This window comes from Malaya genurostris, chromosome 3 (genome assembly GCF_030247185.1).
Source record: "Malaya genurostris strain Urasoe2022 chromosome 3, Malgen_1.1, whole genome shotgun sequence".
Lineage (NCBI taxonomy): Eukaryota > Metazoa > Arthropoda > Insecta > Diptera > Culicidae > Malaya > Malaya genurostris.
Genome location: NC_080572.1, coordinates 226,451,496 through 226,478,787, shown reverse-complemented (window position 1 = coordinate 226,478,787; position 27,292 = coordinate 226,451,496). Strand labels below are relative to the sequence as shown.

General features: G+C 36.1%; 1 protein-coding gene across 5 annotated transcripts in view; it reads left to right on the top strand.

The window, feature by feature from the left end:
- The window catches only part of LOC131434900 (sodium-dependent dopamine transporter), a 63,885-nt gene that overhangs the window by 20,298 nt on the left and 16,295 nt on the right, over window positions 1–27,292 (top strand). For 3 of the 5 annotated variants that reach the window (XM_058602155.1, XM_058602156.1, XM_058602158.1), the window contains exon 2: window positions 5,424–5,524. The exons of the other annotated variants lie outside the window; for them this stretch is intronic. In XM_058602155.1, coding sequence (XP_058458138.1) covers window positions 5,506–5,524 — 19 coding nt within the window. In that variant the 5' untranslated portion in view covers window positions 5,424–5,505. The remainder of the gene's footprint in view (window positions 1–5,423; window positions 5,525–27,292) is intronic. 5 annotated transcript variants of the gene reach the window in all.

Here is a 27,292-nt window from a genome sequence, read left to right as displayed (position 1 = left end):
CATAAGATTATTGTTCTCATCAGCTACATTTTTAAGGTAACGTGTGTTTCTAGAGTTTCACAGTTCTCGAGGAAAATTCAAAAGCTTCAATAGGCACTGTTCGATGCACAAGAGGATAATGTTAGCTTCAGTATTTTATGTAACTTGCAGTTTATTGCAGGCAATTCCAAACTCGGAAATCAAAATAAGTAACTAACAATTATTCAATTAGGACTGGTATCTATTCATCTTTTCAAAACAAATCATTATTGATTCAGTAGTCGTAAAATAACTATTTGTCGCGTTATAAATTAATTTAAATATTCTATGCAGCAAATTATAGTACTCATGCATAGATGCGAAATTCATTAACGACTAGAGCAGCAATTATTAGAATGATCACCAGATCCTCAGCAGCAGACTTGCACACACGTTGTCGTTGTGGTTCTATTTTGTTGCACACCGTACGTGATTTGTGTGTTCATAAAAATATTTTCTGTGCGCAAGGGGTTCCAAAAGAAGCCAAGTGGAGCGCAGTGACACCTCAGCGACGATATGCTAAATATTATCTCATTCATCCTCACCTTCTCGTTCACGTCGAGATCAGTTACCTACTTGAAATTAAAATTGACCACAGTCGCACAACCTTGCGTCCGTCAGGAGACTTTGAATCGAGCACACTCGATACTTATCGTGGATCGTCGACATTCGTCGGAAAAGAACATCAACGTTAAGTAGGTTCAGTTTCAGGCAATGTAAGGCAACAGATTAGCTGCTAACGATTGAATAATTGCAACCTTCGAGTCAAACTGTTTTCTTCTACTGTCCAGCACTAAAGCTATAATGTTTGCCGCTGATTTTAGACCGCAGCGGCAGTAGAACTGCGACCAATCGCAGCATGATATGTCAAAATTGTAGAAGTACTAATACCGTGCTAGCTGGCTTAAGCTAAATGAATAGCTTGTACTAAGTCCGCCTTTTAAATGCATTTTATTTCGATACGATTCGGAGCGTTTCAATCGTTTGACCGTACAGTTTCGATGGTTACCTTGGCCAAACCTTCGTTCGTATACCGACGGGTGCCCAGCATTGACATGTCTCTTTCTATATAGAAAACGATTCCCTTTGCCCACTGTTATATGAGATCCTATGATTTATTTATCATGAAGCTGGTATCTATTTTATAGGCGATACCTGCGGGGGTGTCTAGGCCGGAAGTTGGTAACAAAACGAGAAATAAATAAGAGTTTTGTGGTAATCAAACATCACTGCAAGGGAGATGAGACTGACAGTCTGCATTAATCATTACTTGGAAACAGTGAGGTAGGGCATTAAATATAACGTTTCGAAACTACCAAGAATCAGTTAATCTAGTGAATATTCACCTACCACAGGTCAAGAAGAGATCTTAACGTGTATAGAATTCCCCGTTAGCTGAGTCATAAGGCGTTATGCACAAATTATCTTACGCAAAAAGTTGCGGAGGGACCCACATGTGCAGTTCAGAATTCCGAATCAAATCAAATTCGAATGGGTAAAATGGGGAACTTCATTTGGAATTCAGTATTCGTACTCAAGTGTAAAAATCGATTCCGCATGAATTTCACCACCAACCAAGTGGAAAACTGTTTCATTTCAGTGAAAAAAAAAACTAAATAAATTGTTAGTTCGTTTTTTCATCTTTCTCCATTTTGCACGATTTAGTGTAGTGACCTTTATTCCTATAGTCTATTCCTCTAGTGTTAGTGTAATGAAATGGCGTAATTCGTCGGACTGTTACACTAATATATTCATGGTTTGATTATACTGGTCTTGATTAACAGATCGGCTGAAAAGTTCGTATCGTTTCTATGAGAGGGCGCCACTAGAATTAAATCCATACCATTTTCAGTTAGTACCAACCTTCAAAAGATACGTGTATAAATTTGACAGCTGTCTGATTATTAGTTTGTCAGATATTGCATTTTGAGTGAAACTACATTTGTTATTGTGAAAAAAATGGAAAAAAGGAGTTTCGTGTGTTGATGAAACACTACTTCTTTATGAAAAAAAGTGCCGCCGATACCAAAACATGGCTTGATGAGTGTTATCCAGACTCAGCACCGGGCGAAGCAACAATTCGTAAGTGGTTTGCAAAATTTCGTACTGGTCATATGAGCACCGAAGACGATGAAGGCAGTGGTCGTCCAAAAGAGGCTGTTACCGATGAAAACGTGAAAAAAATCCACAAAATGATTTTCAATGACCGTAAAGTGAAGTTGATCGGGATAGCTGACACCCTAAAGATATCAAAGGAACGTGTTGGACATATTATTCACGAATATTTGGATATGAGAAAGCTTTGTGCAAAATGGGTGCCGCGTGAGCTCACAATCAAGACAATGCACCGTGTCACAAGTCGATGAAAACCATGCTGAAATTGAACGAATTGGGCTTCGAATTGCTCCCTCATCCACCGTATTCTCCAGATTTGGCCCCCAGTGACTTTTTACTGTTCTCAGACCTCAAGAGAATGCTCGCTGGTAAAAAAATTAGAAGCAATGAAGAGGTAATCGCTGAAACTGAGGCCTATTTTGAGGCAAAGGACAAATCGTACTACAAAAATGGTATCGACAATTTGGAAGATCGCTATAATCGCTGTATCGCCTCTGATGGCAATTATGGTGAATAATAAAAACGAATTTTGGCAAAAAAATGTGTGTTTCTATTAAACGATACGAACTTTTCAGCCGAACTGTTACTGTAACATGGATCAAAAGGTGGTTTTAATTGTTGTAACATCGATCTAATTTTTCGTTTATGCCAGGTTTCTCCAAAAAACACGTTTTTTATCGGATGTAGACCATGTTCGATGTACGTTCTACTATATCTGACTGGCGTTTTAGAGTGACTATAACAAGGTTCAGAGTGGCGAAATGGTAGCGCGAATGCACGGAATGCATAAGAACGCAGGTTCGAGTCCTGTCTCTGAGCGTATCTTTTTCCAATAAATCATCTTTTCTGTTAGTTTTTCATTCGTTTGGTTTCTTCAATATATGTTTCCTCTCAGTCATAGCAAAAACTGCGTTTTTTTTATATTTTTTACTTATTGTTTAGACAATATTTCAAAATTATACTTTTTATAGGTAAAATAATAAAAACTTCATGAAAAACATTGTTTTCTTTTTCTTTTTAATTTTTGCCTTTCTCTTATAGAAATGTTATGCAATCACTGTGAAAACCGACTTTTGAACCGAGGCCGAGTGTCATATACCATTCGACTCAGTTCGTCGTGTACGTAAAATGTCTGTGTGTGTATGTGTTTCTCGGAGATGGCTGAACCGATTTCCACAAACTTAGATTCAAATGAAAGGTCTTGTTGTTCCATACAAAATTCCTGAATATTATTTGGATCCGACTTACGGTTCCGGAATTATGGGTAAAATGTGCAAAAATTGTGAAAAAAGTGCACCAACTTTTAACGAAGATGGCTGGACCGATTTTCTCAAACTTAGATTCAAATGAAAGCTGTTTAGGTCCTATACTAACTTCCTGAATTTCATTTGGATCTGACTTTCGGTTCCGGAGTTATGGGGTAAAATGTGCGACAAAATTAAAATATGTGTTCTCACTTTTCTCATAGACGGCGCGACGAATTTTCAAATTTCGAAACTTAGATTCAAATGAAAGGTCTTTAGGTCCCATACTAAATTCCTGAATTTCATCCGAGTTACACCCAGTTGAAAAAACATTCTAGGTTTCTAGGAAAAGCCGATAATTTTTTTTATTTGCGACCAATCGTGTCTGGTCAAATTTCCCATTGCGACCACAATAATTGCTTTTCGCACTTGCTCTCCATTTTGCATTGTCGATCTAAAAGCTTGTAGGAAATTGATTTTATACCGTTTTCGTTTTGACCCTACACGCGGGCGACTCTGACTCCGAGTAAAACGAACACGTGGTACGCGCCCTAAACAACCCTTAAAAAAAGGAAAAAAAATAACAAACTCGAAAATTTTCAGAGCGAAACTACGCGATTGAAGTCCGATCTAGAGCGAGTGAAATAATTACATGAAAACTAAAAACACTGAAGAGTAGTCACGTACAAAACACATGCGGACCGATAAAAACAGGTATCATCTCACTGCTAGGTGGATTAAGCATGTTTTTGTTCGGTGCATTCAGTTGTGAGGTACAACTAAGAACTTTTAGAATTATTCGATTAAATTTCGATAATCGATAATATTTTAACCGATTTTCAGATTATTACGATTAACCGATCATTTATCCGACACTCCTAGCTACAACCGGTAGTTTAAAGTGAATGTCAATGTGAATTTTATTGCTCTGGGTAGCCGGCTGCCGAGAATACGTTTTTATCGTATTTTGTGTTACTATGTGCTTGCTACTGAAATCCAAAATTCTTTCCGAAACTCGTAAAACTCCGGACAGCCTCCTGACTTTACTATAAGTTGTTTGATACACATTGAATTGGCTAAACGGAAAGAAATCGAGTCAAATGAATCAATTCAAACGGTGGCCCAGCCAAAGCTAATGGCCAGGAAGGTTCTGCTGGGAATTTAGTAGGACTGGAAAGGGATTATGAGTTGCTTATATATGGTTAAACGTTGAATTCGGATCTCTATTGTCAACAACTGGAATGTTTAAGCCAAAGATTGACCCGAAACGTTCAGAATTAACCAACAGACGAGTTGTCGTGTTCCATCAGCAGAACAATGACAGGCCACACATGTTCATTATCTCTTGCCAGAAATTCTTGGAGTTTGGCTCTCCGAAACTGGAATCAAGTGATTGTTATATTTTTATTAAATTGTAAAACTTTATTAGTTACAAGGAACTGTCATTCAGAGAATACTGTGAAAATCAATTACCTGACTTTTTTCGCCAGAAGGACTTCTTTGAGAAATGCATAATGAAGCGTTCTAAATTGATGACTAATTGTGACTTGGAGTAAGAGAGATTTAATTTAGCATGACATAATTTGTGCATGGTACCTAATTTTTTTTGCATCTTGATTATTTCGCTATAAAATCACTCATTTTTTCGTTCATTATAAGAGCTATCAATAGCCTTGCTTTACTTTACTTTATTTGTTGTTTTTCCATGATTACCTCACTGACAACGTCAGCCGCTGTGGCAGACTATTAGTCGTATTGGTCATCGTCTTCCGTTTTTATTGACGCTAATGTTTCGTTAAGATTTGATTTGGATCTCTTTTCTCGCCATGCCGCGGTGATTCCATAAAACGATCTTAATTACGTGTATGCGTGCAAGTGGGCGTGAAATAAAGTGTCAGTTATTCGAACATCCCGTCTCTCGAGTTTGAAGTCGCACGCTGCAATGTGATATCCGAAGCGGTTAAGAACAAGTTTTTGTGAAGATGTGATTCTGTCTGCGAGGTAAAGTTATAATCGTTCGAGTTAGTGAGTGGTTTACTCTTTCAGGTGGTGACGGCAAAAGAGTGGGATTCCTACAGCAGGTGAAAATACCGAAATCATAAACGCACTGAACCGGAACCGACGTACGATGGGAAAGCCACAAAAAGGTAACAATATAGTTTGATTTTTGTTTTCAAGTTGTAATAAGCTGACGGTGATGATGATATATTGGCAAAATTGTTTAGGATTTTTTCGTCGTCTTGTGCCTTCTCGAAAGTGAGTGTGAGCGGATCGTCAGTTGACCGTGACACATTTTGAATGATGTTTAATAGCACTCACTGTGTGGCATATTTTGAAGGGCGCGTGTTAACGGATGCGTATTAATTTCCTGTATCCTTTCGAAACGATATGATACCAATTCTGATACTGATAATTCAATAACAGTATTAGGTAGCGTAAATAATGATCTGTGCTGCCGTTCGAGCAAGGTTTGAGATTGTCGTGTGCATAAATGTATTACCTTCACTCACAGCCTCCGATTTCAAATAGTCAAGAATATTGAAATGTCATATTCATTTTGCATCAATACCAAATAATTCACTGAACAAAGTAATGGAAACTTTTGAATAACTTTTTAATTTTATGTTCTAATATGTTGGTTCGACACGACACGTTACGTGGTTTTACAACAGACGGCACTTTAGAGTCGAGTGTCACATATCTGTCGATTCAGCTCGACGAACTGAGCAAATGTCCGTGGGTGTATTCGTGTGTCTGTATGTGTGTTGTTAACAAATAGGTCACTTCGTCAGCCAGATTGATTTTTAGATCTGATGTTTACTTTACCACTATAACACAAAGTTTTCTGTCAAAAGATTCACAATAGATCCTGAAAATTAAATATGTTTCAATGCTTTTAATTCGCGTGGTAATATTTATCCAACAAACCAAACCAAATTTAGAATCGGTCGAGTGGTTCAAAAGTTATTATTTTTGAATAAATGTTTTTTTAAGAAAATCGATTGAAAAGATTCACCGGTCGCCCTAATGCCAAAATAAAAAATATGTTTTCATCCACCTAATGGTGTAATGATTCCTTTCTCATATGAGTCATTTTCGCCTATATACTATAAACTCACAAAAATACTAAAACTACAGCTTTAAAAAGTTTAGAAAAGAGTTTCGAAGATTTCTGTTGCATCTACTACACTAATATACTAAATTACAATTTAAGTTAGTGAAAATCTATTCAATCATATGTCAGGAACTGAAGTTAGCTCCATTTTATCACATTTGATACTTTTGTTGGTACTTCTGGAACCAAAAACTGGCTTAGTGACAATCGGTTCATTCAACCAGTGATGGCCCAGCACACGAGCCAGATCTCATACAGTCCGTGTGCTGTACCTTTTCAAAAACACGCACACGAAGTCTGAAGCACACGCTCGTGTGCCGTGTTGCTACTAGATCGAGAGTCGTATGCTTCGAAGAACCAGCTCGCGATGCTGGCTCATGAGCTGGAATGGGGAGCTAGCTCGTGAGCTGACTCGTGTGCTAGCTCACGTGCTGAGTTGAGTGTCCGTTTTTTTTTAATTTACTAATATAATATAATTTTTAAGCACACAGTGTCCGCTCTTGTATTGTCTCTTGTCAGTAGATGGACTACACAAATAGCACACGCTCATGAGTCTGGTTTAAAAACACAGCACACGAGTTTAATAGGCACACGTTGCAGGTATAGAGCAGCTCGTGTGCTGAGCTCGGACATCACTGCATTCAACCATAAATATGACCTACAAAATTTCTTATGATGATATCTGCAAAGTAGAGACATTTACTAGTCAATTTAAAAAATTGCTAACCTATGAAAAAAAAATTCTTGAAACAGATATTTTTTACTGATACTTTACTGATACCCAACGAAAATTCTTATGATATCTTAAGACCTTTCATTTCAATCTAAGTTTGTGAAAATAGATTCAGTCATTCAGTCAAAATAATGTAATACAATATAATATAATCTAATTCAATATTATATAAAACAATGTCATACAATATAATAGAATAAATTATAATTAACTGTTTTTTTGTATATTATTTTATAATATATTATTTACAAAACAATATACAAAATAACAGTTAATATAGAGTGTCAGTAATGCTCTTCTATCTTCGTAATACTGCAGGAAGTAAAATATTTATCTTCTAATAATAATAATAATAATAATATCCTCATATATAAAAATAATATATGGTATTATTATTGATGACAAAATAATAACAATAATAATAAATATAATAATGACAATAATAATAAAAAACAATAAAATATAGTACAATCAAATATATAATAAATAATAGAATGAAAAAATGATATGTTGCGATATGCTGTGATATATAATGGGCTTAAATTTATATACCATTTCGCATCCTCTCATTCTGCCATCATCGCATTCCATTGACGATGGTGATAATATATGAAATAATAAACTATGATACAATGTAACAGTTAATGTCGCAATGTAAGTTATGCTCTACCAATATTAATAATAATAATAATAATAATAATAATAATAATAATAATAATAATAATAATAATAATAATAATAATAATAATAATAATAATAATAATAATAATAATAATAATAATAATAATAATAATAGTCATAATAATAATAATAATAATAATATTAATAATAATAATAATACACGATGTAATAAACAACAGAATTATATGTTGTAATATACTATGATAAATACTTTAGGATCGGCTTTAACTTATAAGTCATTTCGCACCCTCTCATTCTGCTACTAACGCAGAAGGCGATAGCACCCACTTGACGCCGTTCTATTGACCAAATGTCATCATAGACACACGGGGAGGCATGAGATAGGAACTTGTGAAGACTTAGTTATCTCACCATTTGACGACCTTGAGTGACATTATGTGTCACATGCACACATACATACACATATACACTCACAGACATTTTATGATCTCGATGAACTGAGTCGAATGGTATATGACACTCGGCCCTTTGTTCGAAAGTCGGTTTTCACAGTGATTTCATAGCCTTTCTATATAAGAAAGGCAAACATACGGATCTAATATTTTTTGATGGAGAACGATTCCTCCAAATATCGTATAGTATCGTATTCAAATTCTGAGACATCGTATATCAGATCAGTTAGGGTAAGGGCTCCCTATTTCATCTCATTTGTAAAGACGTTACTCTAAAAACCTAGTTTAGCCACTAAAATCACTAGGATTTTTTCATATTGCTGCTTAATTCACCTTGCTCCACATTGGGAATTGACTCACATTCCTCGGAAATTAAAATAATATTTAAAAAAAAATCAGCTAAAAACACTTCTGATATGTTCACTACTGTGCTCCTAATTTCATCTCAAAGGTTTTATATTTATCCTATAGTTGGTCCTTTAATCATCCCATAAATTAGCAATGGCGACAGCAATCAAACCCAAAATATTGCACTATTACACTCTCAGGCTCAAAATGTCAGAATTTCCTGTAAAAAGGGCCTAATGCCAACTATGAGACAACACACGACATTTTTAGAAACAGTTTGGATTCATTTCGACGTTTAAAATTTTTTGGATCGTTTTCGTTACCTTTCGTTTTAAATTTAAAATTTTTCTGTGCAGTTCATTTGGAGAACTTGAAAAATTTTTTTTTACCGTTTTAGGCATTAGCCCTTTTAAGAACAAAATGCAGAACCAGAGATGCCATTTATACAGATTTATCTGTATTGTATAGATTTTGCGTTCGCATACTGATTTAAACAAGATTACAGATTTTATACAGATTTTCTAAATTTAATACAGACTTTTCTCTCTGAGTATATGTTAATATTTGATTGCAGTACTTCTCTAAAAGTTTATTGATCAACGGACAAATCACATGTTAAAATGGAAATCTTTTGTGCAAATATTTGATGATGAACACTGATAAACATTTATATTAAAATTTACAAACAATTTGAATTGATTTATTAGTTTATTATTTATGTTTATTAGTGAAAACAGATAGAGCAGATACATATATTTTCTATGAAAATATCTGGCATCTCTGTGCACAGCCGATGAAACACACACATTTAACAGTGTTATGGTGACGTATAGCGGAAAAACCAGTGTTACTAGAATTGACACAATGGTTATTTCATTAGTATTCAACACGCTCTTTTTGGTAATATTAGAAGCCGAAACAGTTTTATTGAAATATAAATATCAACAATATGCCACTAATGCCACGGATACAATAAAAATACTTGTTGATGATAATATGAAGAAGGAAAACAATTTGTTTTTGTAACATTATGAGAAAACTTGGCAACTTTGCGAAACCAAATGAGATGAAAACAAAGCGCAATCAAGTGAACTAAGTGAAAAACTTTCATCTCATATTCTTGAAGACTTTCATTGCTTGTCGGGTTATTTTTTAAGTTTTCAATCGCATTTAATGGCATTCAATAGTAGTGTAATTGTGCGAAATACTGATCATGTTTTGAGACGAATCGATTCGTAGATATTCAGAAACATGACGAACTGTAAATCTTGAGACGAGAATGTGTCCTAAATTGAAAAGTGAGTTTGTTTTAAATGAAAAAAAAAACGATCACCGAATAATTTAAAACCGTTTTTCCAATGAGAAAGTGTGACAATAGCTTGAATAATCATTTTTAAACATTCTACAGTTTGGTTCAGGTACGTTGTAAGATATTATTCATCATCAAAGTAATAAGGTGAAGGGATGAGATAGAAATAGGAGCTCAAATGAAAAAGAGAGCCGTTACCCGTTACTATATGAAAATGAAAATTTAGAATTTTCAATTGTTCCCGCCAACATATTTTGGTTATTAATATACATATATTTGTCGAAGGTTGCATATTTTTATGTTCAAAAACTAAACTGCTAATCCAAATCCTAAAACTATCAAAATCTCAAAAATGCAGGAAATATGTGAAAAAATCGTAACAGCGCACAGTGGTTCAAAACTGGAAAAAGATGGCCAAAACACTGATTCACTGATTTTTAAGAGTTATATTCGCTTTAGTTCTTTTTATTTTTTGAGTTATATTCGCTTTATTTTGAAAACAGTTTTTTTGTTGTAAGTTCTAGCATATAAATTGCTTCCAGTAACATTTCCTTTCCAGTTTACAAATTATAATAGTGTAAAACAAGATAATAATGTATATAGATTATTACTATACATTTCTTTATGAAAGATATTTCTATCCAATTTACGAGGAGGAATGAAAACAGGCACTACCAGTCTGGACGCGCGTAAACACACATAAATAAGCTCATGCTTGCACGCGCAACTTAAGCAAATTGTTGCGATTTTTATTTTGTTTACTTTTCGACAATTAACAATATTACAAAAAATGTAAGTGGAACACGATGCATTTTTTTAGGCATTTTTGAAGTTAGTTTTAATTATTGAAAATCCGAAAAATTAGCAAAAGTTCAACACATATTTAAAAAATGGAAAAATGTTTTCTTAACAAAATATGATAAAGTATTGTAAAAGTACAAACCTTTACGAAGAGATTCCATGTTTAAACGTGTAATTAAATTGAGTTATCGCAAAGTGACACGATTTTTAAGACGAGATGTTAATCGTGCAACGCTCACTGCAAAAGTCACACGAATAGTACTCAAAATATTCTCATTGGAAAATGAGTTGGATTAGGAATATATTTTCCTATAAGTATTGTACAAGTTTGCTGCATTAAAATGCATATTTCGCTTCGGCACAAGGTTTCCCAGGTAAAATGATGTATAACTTGTCCAGAAAAGAATAAACCTATGCATTACCTTGTTCAAAATTATGTGATTTTACATTTTCTACAATTATTTAAAACAAAGTACGCATAAAAGAAAGATCCAATAGGTTTTGACTTTCAAATACCTCGGGGTGTGGTTTGATTTCAAATGCCCGGGGGGGGACACATAAGGTATCTAATAACAAAATGCCAACAAAGAGTTAATTTTCTTCGAACAATAACAGGATCTTGGTGGGGTGCTCATCCGGAAGATCTAATAAAATTGTATCAGACAACGATACTTTCAGTGATTGAATATGAGTGCGTTTGCTTTCGTTCCGCTGCAAACTCTCATATTATCAAACTTGAGCGAATTCAGTATCGCTGTTTGCGAATTTTTTTAGACTGAAATTGAAGAGGCTACTGGGTTTGGTACATTCAACAATAATGTTACGGCATCATTTAGGCTTCAAGAACACGCATCTGTTTATATAGCAGAGTTAGCAGCAGCTCATTATAGTTTGAGTGTAGTCGTCTCATTATCTCCAAACCATTATTTTCTCTTCACAGATAGTCTGAGTGCAATTGAAGCCATTCGCTCAAACGCTGCTGGCAAAAATGAACCGTTTTTCTTGGGCAAAATAAAACAGTGCCTAAACGACATATTGTACAATAATTATCAAATCACAATAGTTTGGGTCCCGGTTCATTGCTCCATTCAAGGCAATGAAAGAGCCGATATTTTAGCCAAACGGGGTGCTATTGAGGGTGCAATTTATGAGAGACCGATTGCTTTCAACGAATTCTACAGCGCGACTCGTCAAAGAACACTTTGTCTTAACAGCAATTTTATTTCAAATACTTTTTTTCTCATCATTCTTCATATTTGTGCATTTTTTTTTAAATAAAATCAGTAATATTTAGACAAAATGATATTTATCATGTGGGAAACAGTAGTAAGATATCAATAAAGCAAAAAAATCCAATAAACATACAATATTTGATCATGTGTGATTGTTTCCTGCGCAAAATATGACTATTATGGCCATTTTCGCCCCACCCATTTTGAGATCTTCGATTTCGAGGTTGGTGCACTCCGAGTCAGATTGAGCCCATATAAGTGGGGATGTGTACTAGAGATGGTCGGGTGTCGGGTATTTTACCCGAAACCCGATCCGTACCCGTACCCGACGGGTTTTTGGTCGGGTACGGGTAAAAATTTTTATTTTCGATCGGGTACGGGTAAAAAGTTTTACTGCTCACTCGGGTACGGGTCGGGTACGGGTAAATTTTTTTTTCTGATCGATTACCCGACCATTTTTACTTCACATAAATATGTTTACACGTTGACGAGAATTTTTTATTGCAAAACAGTTCTTCCGAAAAATAAACAATTTGATTCAAGGGGTTTTGACATTAGCGCCTAGGACCAGACCTGACAACTGGCATCTTTTCCCAGAAAAAAACATTTCTTCTCTTCATTTAAAAAAAACTATCAATCACAGTTACGTGAAAAGTTATGTGAATATTTCCCGCTCTACTTTGTTTATAACATATTTAATAAGACACACTGTCTTAGCTCTAAGATGTTGCGGTCGGATTCTACTTTTCACGTAGGTTTTAATGGACTGCCATTTTAAAGCTGTTTAATGCACAATCCAGTAAAAATTATTTGATTCATATATAAAATGTAGTGTAGTACTCATATTCATATCACATTCAGATACCAGAAAACTCTTATGTTAAATATTGTTTGGGGATTTTCAAAATTTTAATATAAATCATTAAGATTCTTACCATAAAAACATGAACATTTATTTCTGAAAATCTGCATAGAAGTTCTTCCTATTCCTCATTTCTGGTGGTGTCACCTCACTTGAAATGACACCGATTGATGGCACAGCAAGTTAGGCTATATTGCCAGTAAAATTTTCGTTTCTTTTCACTGGACTACAAATGAAAATCTCGATGCGTAACAACGTGGAGTCGGCAAAAAGAAGGGGGAAAATCTTTTCTCGCCAAATACTCAACTTTTCACCGTGTTCACTCGTTGAGGGTTCCACCGGAGGTGGCACAGAAGTTAAAAGGTTGTAAAAACCACCAGCTACCGTTAACATAGTGGGTGTGGGTTTGTGAGGCTTACAAAACGGGCATAGTTGACAGATTAATTTAAATCAAAATCATAATTCATTTTGCTTTGTAGTAATAAATTGTAACCAAAAAAAAAAAGTTCTCACGAATGTTCAAACTACTTACACTTGAAGGACTCATTGTTCACCATGTTCAAAATTGAATTTTTCACACCGGGAATACACGTACATTATTTGATGTTTGGTCAATTCACGTAAACGAACCGATGATACTTCATTTCATTTTAGGGGATGTTCGCTTAACATTCATTTTCGTCACGTATAATATTCAATTTGACATTTGGAACCATTTTACGTGATTTTTCAAGTGATTCGAATGTGAATTTTTATTTGTGTGTCAAGATAATGAGCACGCTTACTTGTGGTTCTAAAGAATTGGATCAAAAGTCGCACTGTTTCGTAAAAACCATACCTACCCAAAATTGAATACAACGGGTATTACGACATATTGGGTAAATATGCGTCTCGAAAAATTTGAGTAGATATTACTCCCTTTTGTTGACATTTGTAAATGAGTATAAAGTACCAAAGACATTGGAAACCTATAGGGTCCGCCATCTAAAATTTATTTTTGAACTAGCGGTTATTTTGACATTGGTAACCTATATGTCACTTCTGATTTAACAGAAATTTAGTTGTATCCTTCCGCTGAATGAAAATGGTTGTGTATACGCTTGAGGAACGCGTGAAAATAGTGCAGTTTTACTTTGAAAATCATGGCAATGTTGCGGAATGTGTGCAAAAAAATCATCTTCTCGGATAAGGCACATTTTCATCTCGGCAGGTATGGTAATAAGCAAAATTGTCGTATCTGGGGACGGAAAACCCGCACGTTATCATAGAGAAGCCGATGCATCCTCAGAGAGTGACGGTTTGGTGCGGATTTTGGTCTGGCGGCATCATTGGGCCATTTTTTTCGAAAATGAGGCAGGCGCCGCCGCCATGGTCAATGGCGAGTGCTACCGCGCCATGATTAGCGATTGGTTCTTCCCGTTACTTGAAGAGGAAGACTTGGACAGAATTTGGTGCCAACAAGACGGCGCTCCGTGCCACACAGGCAACGCTACGATCGATCTTCTGCGCACAGTCTTCGAAGATCGAATCATCAGTCGATATTCGGATTTTGTTTGGCCGCCTCGGAGCTGTGATTTGACGCCGTTAGAATATTATCTTTGAGGGAGCTGTCAAAGATAAGTGTTAAGTGGACAAGCCAGAGACAATTCAAGCCTTGAAGGACAACATTCGTGCAGCCATAGCTGAAATAAAGCTGCATACAATCGAAAATGTACTAAAAACCTGGACCGTACCGTACCGTACTGCCAGGCCAGCCGAGGCAGCCATTTGAATAAAATTATATTCCACAATTAACCGGAAGGGTTGTACTTTAATATGAAAAAATAAATTTTGAATTCGGATGAACCGTTTGTGTTTTATTGCATGTTTAAAAAAAAGTTACATGGCGGACCCTGTATTCATGCTTCACAGTGTATTTTTATTTTTAAATGTAAACAAGCATTTTAATGTATTTTACTTATCAACTAGAGCCTGATACGGCTCGATATCTAAAACACTTTATTTTTTCCATACTGAATTTTGGTAAATTTTTTATTACTCATTCGGGTCGGGTACGGGTACAGGTAATTTTTAATCGGGTATGGGTCGGGTACGGGTAAATTTTTTTATTTTTTTTCGGGTACGGGTCGGGTAGGGGTAAAATTTTTTATTTTTTTTCGGGTACGGGTCGGATACGGGTAATTTTTTTTTATTAGTGATCGGGTACGGGTCGGGTACGGGGATTTTTTTTTATTTTTAATCGGGTACGGGTAGGGTACGGATAATTTTTTTTGCTGATCACTCGGGTACGGGTCGGGTTCGGGTATAAGAATTTCTATACCCGACCATCTCTAATGTGTACCTCAAATCAAATGCGTTTCGTAACTGAAGGTTGTAGCTTTCGAACAGTATATAACATTCTGAGTGAAAATATTATTTTCCGCAATATTTTTTTCGCAAGTGCCCATTTTCACCCCGATCTTCCCTACCCCTTCAATTAAAATGTATTTTGCATTATTTACCTTCGACCTATCCTACCAAAGTTAATTGATCATCGACCTACACTTCCAAAAGTTGAAATGCCATCGTCAGGAAAAGGATAAAATTCAAACTATAAATATGAATCCATTGAAGGAAGGTCACAGTTTCGGTTATAAAACTTCTGAAGTATGTCATCCCCAGCTTCCGCATTCTTTTTAGGTGAACTATCTAATCGAGTTTCAAAGGTTAATTTGAAAAGCATGTGTGTTCAAATACGAGCAAGTGAGTTAACAATGTTATGTGACACTATGTTGTTGTTCTTTGAATATTCCTCGATTGGCAATGACAGGAACATCATTCTTATAAGGAGACGCGAGATTACTGCCAACAATTGAAAAGTGAAAAAAAGGTTGACACTTGGCATGAATCTATTATAAATTGCTTAGGTGGCCTTCCAAAACTGTATGAATTGTGTCAATCGATATCATAATTTGGAATGTGCAGAAGTATTGAAGACAGGAATTAAAGCAAGTGAAATTTGGAGTAAAATCAATGACAAACAGTAACCATGCATACCTTGGGGCAAAATGTAAAACACTGAAACCAATCATTGAGCCTCATAATCCTCTTTGTGAATTCCCTCGACGGTTCGAAATCTCTATCGCACTGTTTAAGCTCTTCCCTGATTCTGCGGTTCCCCGCTTTCATTTCATCCAGCTTCTTTTTGTATTGTCGTTAGAAGAGGGATACCAATCGTGGCGCAGCAACACGCCGAAATGATCTTTCCACTGTCACCACCCTAGTTGAGATAAAAAAGTAAAGCAGAAATGCAATCATTCATAGTATTTCCCGTATGGATGAAGCGGGGCGAGACAAAGGTGAGGACATGCAGAAACCAAAGTGACTGATTACGTCACCGAAAATCCTATTTAGAAACACCGAACCGAACGACGCTTCAAGAATAAAGTGCCTGTCAATACTGCATTATATGGGAACCCCCACCCCCCGGCAGGGTAGCAGGAGACAGATTCAAAAATCTGTTCGATAAATATGGATGTTAAATGTCAATTGTCTTCGGAGTGTATCGCTGTGCGACGAGCCGCTTGGGGTGAGGTTTCATAAATACTAAATCAAATTATTGAGCACATTGAGTCGCCCGCCCATCCACTGAGTGACGACGTTGGAGCACTTTTCCCATCCGATGGGATGGGCCAATGAGGAAGGATGGATGAAAAATCTTGACTTTTGCCCCGATACAAGCTATTTAGAGAGAATGATGAGGGGTTTCGGTATTCCATTTTTGGATTGTTGTAGGATATTGTGGGCTATGGTGAAAATAGTTTCCAAATTAAATTTCTATGAAAACTGTTGTACTGTTCGAAATAGAATGCAGTTGTAATTACAAGAACAGATCAAAATATTGTATAAATTCATGTCAATTTGTGTGCAAAAATTTGAAGCAAGAAATTGAACATAAGGTTACTTCACTGTTATTTATTCTTAAATACACTATAAAAGCAAACCTAAGCGTTAATTTGAATATACAGTTAATATTCATTGAAATATTAAAACATTCAAATTTAGTTTTACCTTGATGATGGGTTTCAACCGAGTTCAACTGATGCCGATTTCATAGTACTATTGATTAACATGTCGTGTAAATTTTATTATTTTTTTCATTGAAAAAAGTTTTGCTTCTTGAAAGTCTTATATAATTGATGAGTTGTATTCGCTTTCAATATGCATATTATACATTGAACAGTTCATCACCGACATATAACTGGAATTCTGTAACAACTTTGACTCGCTTTTGGACTAAATTTTGAAGATTTTGATTTTTGATGTGAGCTGTAATTAAGTATTACATTAAAACTTGTTCAGCATTGCGCTTATATTTGTACTGTATTTTTGTTCCCTTAAATATAGTGGATTTCAATTTGTACTGTATTTTCCCATTAAAATGCACAGACTTTTCATAACAAAGGACATATAAAATATTTAGAGTCTTAAACGAATCGAATTTCGATTTATCGTAATACAAAACGTCAGAGAGAATATTGGCAGCATGTTACATGTACCGAATATAAATGCTAGTGTGCCTATATTATCAGAGTTCGTTTGGAATGACAGCTTTGTTCCAAACGAGCAGGCAACCTATGGCAAACTATGTACAGTTTACAAAGCTGCCAACGATTCGGATTAAATGTTTTGAATTAAACGACTTATTATTTTTTAGTTGGTTTGACGTAAAGTCGCCATAACTAAGCTCAGTTTTTGCAATGACTGAGTGAAAATATATATTAGAGAAGCCAAATGAATGGAAAACATACAGAATCTGCGTTCTTATGCATTCTACATCTTACCATTCATCCAAACATCTTCTCTGTTCATCAAACGCTAGTCTCCTGGATCTATACCTATTTCCCGCTCAAGCACTGAATAGGAGAGTGTATTTATAATCGCTTGTCACCTTCTCAATTGGTGCCAGTCGCTGACTGGATATCTTTTCTGTAAGTTTTTCATTGGCTTCTTCAATATATGTTTTCACTCAGTCGTTGAAAAAAACGCTGTTTTGAGTTATTACCAACATTACGGTTAAGATATTGTCACACTGATATTACATGTACTCTAAAAAATACATGCAGAGATCAAAAGGCGAGTTGATTATGACAAAAAAAAACGAATAGAAATGTCACATAGACGTGTCTCTTACGCTTCTTTTCATCAAGATCTTTCGATTGTTCTTCATCTTTGATTTGATATTGTTGAGAGTACTAACATTTGTTGATATAAAACAAAAGAAAAATATCTCCACCAAAAAGAAAGTACACACTAAATCAAAATCATCGTCAAAAATATTCGTTTCTCGATTGTGAAGTTGTATGCAAAATATGTGGTTTGATGATCGATTCATTTTTTTTTTAATTTTTCAATTGAACTGTTTTCTTTTGAGCAATGCAAAAACTGTTGAGATTATGATAATAAACCATCTAATGTTTATTTTGTTTTGTTTTTATTCACTATTTAAAAAAAGGCACACTGAAAAAGTCTATGTACTATATTTTTTCGATTTTTCTGCAAAATTTAACGTTTTCCGTCAAAAACAAGAGTCAGCTCGATATCCGAATCACTGGCTCTGCAACCTGCATTACCTTTTTCAGATAATTTTGTTTGGTGAAAATAAGGGGAAACAATTCCTTAGAAACTTGAATAATTTGCTTCTCTTCGAAGATTATCTTATACATGTCTCATTCGCCTTTTTCGATCTGTTTCTGGTAGAGAATAGGTACAAATCAAAAGTCATTAAACATCATAAAACAAAAAAAAACAGTTATTTCTCACATGTGCGAGCCTATAAAATGTCGATATGCTGCAAGAAAAAATAAAAATAACAGCACATGAAAAGGTAGCTGTGACCATATTCGACTCACCTTTCCGTTCCGAAATCCTTGAAACTTTTGGTCCACAAGTTGAGTGATTGCTTCACCGTGCCCCTATCATTGATGAATGCCTGCCACAGGCCGACATCATCATTGGCTGGTTGTTTGACACTTTTTGCATTATGCCCTGGGACAAGTCGACAGTGATACACCAAGGACCTTTGCATCTATTCATCTATCCATCCATCCATCCATCCATCGAACCATGCTTCCGTCCGCTGTCAGTCAACCATGAATGATACCGTTGTCGCGTACAACAACGGAGCAATAATAATCAAATTTCCGCTTAAAATCAATTTTCGACGCAATTTGCGCTCACACTGCTCGCATAGAGAAGCTAATTTTTTTCCTGTTTCAACTGTCGATTCCCCACCAGATTGTCGTGTTACGGACGCCTGGTTGCGGGGCAACTATTGAAGAATGACTTCCAGAGCATCGCACTTCCCATAACTGGTCTGTTGTCCACACCGCACCTAAGATAGACATTTCCACATTGGCATGTGCGTTCGGTGTGACGGTCCCACTCTAAAGCACACAAGGGATAAAACATCAAAAACATTACCAAACACTTTATCAATTTGAGGATGCTGACGCTTCGATGGCACGCTCGGTTTCCGGTTTGTTGGCAAGGGCGGCAGCCTGTGCTCTATTATTAGCATCCTGTAGTACGCGTGGTGGTCTAGTGTCGTACGTAAAACTTAACTGGTTGGTATTTACATGCTGGAGAGCTCGAACCAACCGACTCTTGACATGTTCATGTCAGACCATCGGTAGACGCACTCTTCGACCGGAGTTTTGACAGGGTCTTTTGTTGAGTGAGCTAATTTTAGTAGATTCGGAAAACAATTGGCTAGAAATTTCCATTGGTTGAATACATTAGGAATACAGTTAAATTATAGATATTCCAATGGTTTTGGTATATGAGATGATTACTGGAGCTGAGATGAATTGGGATACCGGTATTCTAATATCTATTTGAAACTATTAGCCCTATTGTAAACAGTATACTATTACGATTCTAGTGGAACATAGAGATCTGAGCTGCCAAGCACACGAATCATTTTACAGTTACATTATTGTAGAAATTCCATGCAGAATCAGCTTGCTGTTGCAACGACCCCATTCGTTTTGTATGAAACTTTGCATATGTGATCGATATGGCTAATAAAGTATTTTTCACTAGTCTTGAGATTTTTTTCACTCAAGACTATTCTTTGAAAAGGGCGTTTATTATTTTGAAACAATTTTAACTCGAAATCTATAATGTAAGGCCAAATCAACACCAAAGGCACCACCGTCCACCAATCATCGGCCAAGAGAGCCAATGCGAAGTCATCATCAGACAATGAAGACTTTTGTCCAAAATTCCTCCGAAAAGAATAAATTCCGTTCTTGCTTTTTTTTTCAATTTTGGAATCAACTTAGTATTTTAATCAGTTGTTAGCTAGGGACTTTAGCTTTCCTTTGATGTATATGTCCGCATAATGTGCACTTAGTCAGAAATTTTAAGCTTAAAATAAAAGGGTGCTGGTACCCGAACACTCTCCCCTAAAAACATCGATGTTTTTTTAATTAAAATTTTTTCATTTCAATTTGAATTTTTTAAAAATTCAAAAATAAAATTGTATTTTCAAAATTCTTAGTTTTTTCATTGTAACATTTTTGCCTTTCTCATATATAAAGGTTATGCAATCACTTGAAAAACGGACTAGTGAAAATTGGCCCGGAGGGCCAAGTGTCATATACCATTCGACTCAGTTCATCGAGCTGAGCAATGTCTGTGTGTGTGTGTATGTGTGTGTGTGTGTGTGTGTGTGTGTGTGTGTGTGTGTGTGTGTGTGTGTGTGTGTGTGTGTGTGTGTGTGTGTGTGTGTGTGTGTGTGTATGTATGTGTGTGTTTTTATGTGTCAAATAATCTCACTAGATTTTCTCGGAGATGGCTAAACCGATTTTGACAAACTTAGATTCAAATGAAAGGTCTCGTGGTCCCATACGAAATTCCTGAATTTCATCCGGATCCGACTTCCGGTTCCGGAGTTATAGTGTAAAGTGTGTTCAATATTGCACACCGTCACTTAAACCGGCGAAACAAAAAACGTAAAAAATTTCCTAAACTGGTCTCAAAACTACACAAATCGATAGTCATTATCAGTAGACAACTAAACAAACCAATTCCGGCTATCCTGGTTCCCGGTATCCGGTTCCGGAAGTACCGGAAATAGTGGTCATATATACCAAAATGGATCTCACTCACTTTTCTCAGCGATGGTTTGACCGATTTCCACAAACTTAGATTCAAATGAAAGGCCTCGTGGTCCCATACGGAATTCCTGAAGTTCATCCGGATCCGACTTCCGGTTCCGGAGTTATAGGGTAAAGTGTGTTCAATATTATACACCGTCACTTAAACCGGCGAAACAAAAAACGTAAAAAAATTTCTAAACTGGTCTCAAAACTACACAAATCGATAGTCATTATCAGTAGACAACTAAACAAACCAATGCCGGCTATCCTGGTTCCCGGTATCCGGTTCCGGAAGTACCGGAAATAGTGGTCATATATACCAAAATGGATCTGACTCACTTTTCTCAGCGATGGTTTGACCGATTTCCACAAACTTAGATTCAAATGAAAGGTCTTTCGGTCCCATACGAAATTCCTGAATTTCATCCGGATCCGACTTCCGGTTCCGGAGTTATAGTGTAAAGTGTGTTCAATATTGCACACCGTCACTTAAACCGGCGAAACAAAAAACGTAAAAAAATTTCAAAACTGGTCTCAAAACTACACAAATCGATAGTCATTATCAGTAGACAATTAAACAAACCAATTCCGGCTATCCTGGTTCCCGGTATCCGGTTCCGGAAGTACCGGAAATAGTGGTCATATATACCAAAATGGATCTGACTCACTTTTCTCAGCGATGGTTTGACCGATTTCCACAAACTTAGATTCAAATGAAAGGCCTCGTGGTCCCATACGGAATTCCTGAAGTTCATCCGGATCCGACTTCCGGTTCCGGAGTTATAGGGTAAAGTGTGTTCAATATTATACACCGTCACTTAAACCGGCGAAACAAAACACGTAAAAAAATTTCTAAACTGGTCTCAAAACTACACAAATCGATAGTCATTATCAGTAGACAACTAAATAAACCAATTCCGGCTATCCTGGTTCCCGGTATCCGGTTCCGGAAGTACCGGAAATAGTGGTCATATATACCAAAATGGATCTGATTCACTTTTCTTAGCAATGGTTTAACCGATTTCCACAAACTTAGATTCAAATGGAAGGTCTTCCGGTCCCATACGGAATTCCTGAATTTCATATGGATCCGACTACCGGTTCCGGAGTTATAGGGTAAAGTGTGTTCAATATTGTACACCGTCACTTAAACCGGCGAAACAAAACCTGTTTTAATCCACCTAGTGGTGTAATGATGCCTTTCTCATATCAATCATACTATCATATATAATACTGTGGTATTCTTCAAAAATTTTTTTCTTCGATTCTTAAAAGAATAACCGAAATCGGTTTGTTCGAACGTCTACTGATAAAAACCATCAAATTGGAAAAGAATTGAGGTCGATTTAGAAATTTTTTTAAGGTTTTTTCCCATTTTCAGTGATGGTATACAATTTTTAACACACTTTACCCTATATTTCCGGATCCGGAAGTTGGATTCGCATGAAATTCAGGAATAACGCATGGGACCATAGGACCTTTCATTTGAACCTAAGTTTGTGAAAATCGGTCGCGCCATCTATGAGAAAAGTTAGAACACATATTTTCTTTTTTTTGCACATTTTACCCCATAACTCCCGAACCGGAAGTCGGATCCAAATAATATTCAGGAATTTTGTATGGGACCACAAGACTTTTCATTTGTATCTAAGTTTGTGAAAATCGGTTCAGCCATCCCCGAGAAAAGTTAGTGCACTTATTTTCACAATTTTTTGCACATTTTACCCCATAATTCCGGAACCGGAAGTCGGATCCATATAATATTCAGGAATTTTGTATGGGACCACGAGACCTTTCATTCGAATCTAAGTTTGTGAAAATCGGTTTAGCCATCTCCGAGAAAATTAGTGCAAAAAAACGTTACATACACACATACGCACATGCACACACACATACACACACACCGACATTTTGCGTACTCGACGAACTGAGTCGAATGGTATATGACACTCGGCCCTCCGGGCCTCGATTCAAAAGTCGGTTTTCACAGTAATTGCATAACCTTTCTTAATGAGAAAGGCAAAAAACGCAAAAAATTTTCTAAACTGGTCTCAAAACTACACAAATCGATAGTCATTATCAGTAGGCAACTAAACAAAGCAATTCCGGCTATCCTGGTTCCCGGTATCCGGTTCCGGAAGTACCGGAAATAGTGGTCATATATACCAAAATGGATCTCACTCACTTTTCTCAGCGATGGTTTGACCGATTTCCACAAACTTAGATTCAAATGAAAGGTCTCGTGGTCCCATACGGAATTCCTGAATTTCATCCGGATCCGACTTCCGGTTCCGGAGTTATAGGGTAAAGTGTGTTCAATATTGTCCACCGTCACTTAAACCGGCGAAACCAAAAACGTAAAAAAATTCCTAAACTGGTCTCAAAGCTACACAGATCGATAGTCATTATCAGTAGGCAACTAAACAAACCGATTCCGGCTATGCTGGTTCCCGGTATCCGGTTCCAGAAGTACAAATAGAATACCACAATATTATATGCACATGAGAAAGGCATCATTACACCACTAGGTGGATTAAAACAGGTTTTTCATATCATACCACAAAAAACGTTAAGTTACTAGGAAACTAGTGAATTTTGAAGAGAGGTGATCTATATAACAGTTTCCAGAAGAAAAACTTTTTGTTTTTTGCTACGCTCAATGAAAAAGTTCATAAAAAGCAAATTCTTAATTTTTAAGCTAATCTTTATTTTTTTGTGATTTTCGCACAATTATGATTTCGTTCTTTAAGATGCTGTTGAAAGTCATCATTGGGACAATGATCAAGCCACCATTCATCCACTTGCAATATATTATAAAGAATCAGGAGAGATTTGAAATTCGTGTTTCGTATAATATCAGATGTTTTGAAGTATGGCACGATTACTGCGCAAGTTATCATTTCCAAATTGATAACGTTTTTCGAAACAACGAATGAATATAGAAAGGCCATTTTTATATCGGACGTGGCATTTTCTTAATATAAAAATAGAAAAACTTTCGTGATCCTCTGTAAATTTCAAATAACATACAACATTGATACGGAGTGGTATTTCTTCGCAGCCTCGCACGGTAAGGGACCATGTGATGCAATTAGTAGAACATTGAAGAGAATGGCAACAAGAGAACATAATCATTAAATAACAAATGCGAAAGCTTTATAAGATTGGGCTTCTCAAAAGAATCAAAATAATTTAATAATAAACAGCAATCTCGTTTTGTTATAAGGAGTGTATCGATAAGTAGTTAGCAACATTCAAACAGTTATTACTCTGAAATGGCTTAATTTTTTGCAGCGTGTTTTGCGGTGACATGTTTGTTTACATGTCAATAACAGCTGCGCAATCGATTGGTTTCGGTACGGTTTATCGTTTCAATGATGAGTCGAATTGATCCGGAAACGCGAAAGAAAATTCTGCACACTTGGTGCTCAGAAAGTGGTGACACGTACAACGAAATTGCAAAACGGGTGAAAGTGCACCACACCAGTGTCAAAAATATTTTCGAGAAGTTCGGTAAGACCCTTTCCATGAAGGATTTGCCCCGATCCGGTAGGAAAACGGGTCCCAGCCAGCCCGGCCGGGACTTCAGAACAAATTGGCTCAAATGGCACGTTCGGAACTCCCTGAAAAAGTACAAGAAACAGAAGATGCCGAAAAAGTCCCTGGTACAGCAAGTTCAGGCCAAAACAAGAGCGCAAAAACTATTTAACCGGATTCTACATAATAAAGACGGATGCATCCTGATCGACGATGAAACCTACGCCAAGGAAGTCTCTCGAGCGCTGCCCGGACCGCAATATTATACGAAATCGGTGTACCAGGACCTGGACGACGCTGACACCACGGTGGCGATGGAAAAGTTTGGGCAGAAGGAAAGCAATTTGTACCTGTGGTTTGCGGTCGTCGATTTTCTTCACGAAGGGCACAATTAACGCCAAGGTGTACGAAGAAGAATGTTTGAAGAAGAGAATGCTGCCACTGTACAGAAAGCATAAGGCTCCTCCTCTCTTCTGGCCGGATTTGTCTTCAGCCCACTACGCCAACTCCGTTCTACAGTGGTTGTCAAAAAATAATGTACAATTCGTGAAAAAGAGCATCAACCCACCGAGCTACCCGGATCTTCGGCCAATTGAAAGGTATTGGGCAATTGTCAAGCGGCACTTTCGGAAGGAAGGTACAGTGTCCCAAAACATGCAGGAGTTAAAAAAAACTGGACAGCTGCCACCAGGAAAGTCACAAAAGTAACTGTGCAGAATTTAATGAAGAATGTCAAGTCCAAAGTGCGAGCGTTTCACAGAAACTAGGATTTTCTTCAATATAATCAGTGAGATACATAAAAATGTAATTTTTCTACAATATATCGGAAACTGATGTCAAAATATGTTTTTTTTTCGCTTTTTTATTCAATAATCAATGTTGCTAACTACTTTTCGATACACTCCTTATGTCACAAGAAGAATATAGCGATGGTGCTGTAGAATGGAAAGGTTATGATCAACAAACAAAAAAAAATTCAGGGTTCACAAAAATCTCATTGCTTCATTCCAATAACAGAAAAAAGATTGCTGCAAAATTCTTTTCAACCACCACAGAAATGAAAAATAAAGCGTAAAGGTTAGTGAAAATTCAAAATCGAATTATACAATCGATACAGATAATCAAAACATGAAAATATGCATCTATAATGAGTATCGGTGCTGATAAGAAATAATAAAGTAGGTTTGCAAAACGACAATCGACAATTATTTTTCGTACCAATATTTTACTTTGCAACTTAAATACAGTACGCTTATGGAAAACCAGGCATAATTTATGAAAAATGTGTGTTTTTATAAACCAGAATTTTTTTTTGATTTTGTTCTCAAAATATCTCGAAAACAACTACTGCAATTGTATTGATGTCAAACAATATTTTATTCAAAATTTCAAAAGAATTCGAAAAATAATAAATTGGCGATAGAGAATCCAGATTATCTTATAAAAAGGGTACCATTCGATTTAGTTCGACGAGATCGGAAAATGTCTGTGTGTGTATGTAATTTTTTTTGATGCCGAAACTCTTAAAACTGCATGAAACGTCGAGATTTAGTGTCATCTCAAAAAAATTTTTCTTTGAAAAAATCAACTTTCTGGGACTAAGAAAATTTTTGTTATTTTTTCTAAGTCCCTAAAATTTTCGAGATGACACTAAATCTCGACGCTTCATGCAACTCTAAGCCATTTCGCATCAAAATTATTTTTTCGATTTCGAAAATTTCAACTTTTGTTGTCTTGAATATGGAGACCGACACTATGGAGTCACAAGAAATGTATAAAACATGAATAAAAGAAGAATTTTACAATTTTCAGAACTAGTTTTTGACAAAAATAATTGATAGCAGAATAGTCTCTTCTATGTACTATCATAAACACGAAGAAAAAAATTTTCCGTCTACGTGCACTTTTTTACGTTACCAATTCTCATGTAACTCTTTTTAGTAACAAAATTCCAAATAACGTAATTTTTATATGACCTACTTCGTAATAAGAAGCTTTTGCATAAAAAAGAAAACGATTTCCGAGTAATGAGAGTTTGCATCACTGCGGTGGCTGTGTTGCTGTCAAACAAGTATCAAACAACTTATAGTAAAATAATTATTCAAAACTGTTAGTTAATGATAGTGCTGCTGGGAAAAATGTCTGTTGAATGGTGAAAAGTGTAAAAAGTGTTAATTATTGACTGATTCGCGAAATAAAAAAATTGTTCAAGCGACGGAAACTGAGAATTTACAGTCCAAAATTAAATTATGTTAACAGATCGAAGCGCCATTTGGATATCATTGTCGATATTACACCCAAACCTCCATTTACGTTAAAATCGGGACACCGTAAATCGGATTATGACGAAAAAAAAGCTCACCTTATTTGGAATTTTCAACGTAAAACAAGTTTTCCCTATGTATGTATATTATTGGATATGTATAATAAAGGGTGATTTTTTAAGAGCTTGAGAACTTTTTTAAACAATAAAACGCATAAAATTTGCAAAATCTCATCGGTTCTTTATTTTAAACGTTAGATTGGTACATGACATTTACTTTTTGAAGATAATTTCATTTAAATGTTGACCGCGGCTGCGTCTTAGGTGGTCCATTCGGAAAGTCCAATTTTGGGCAACTTTTTCGAGCATTTCGGCCGGAATAGCCCGAATTTCTTCGGAAATGTTGTCTTCCAAAGCTGGAATAGTTACTGGCTTATTTCTGTAGACTTTAGACTTGACGTAGCCCCACAAAAAATA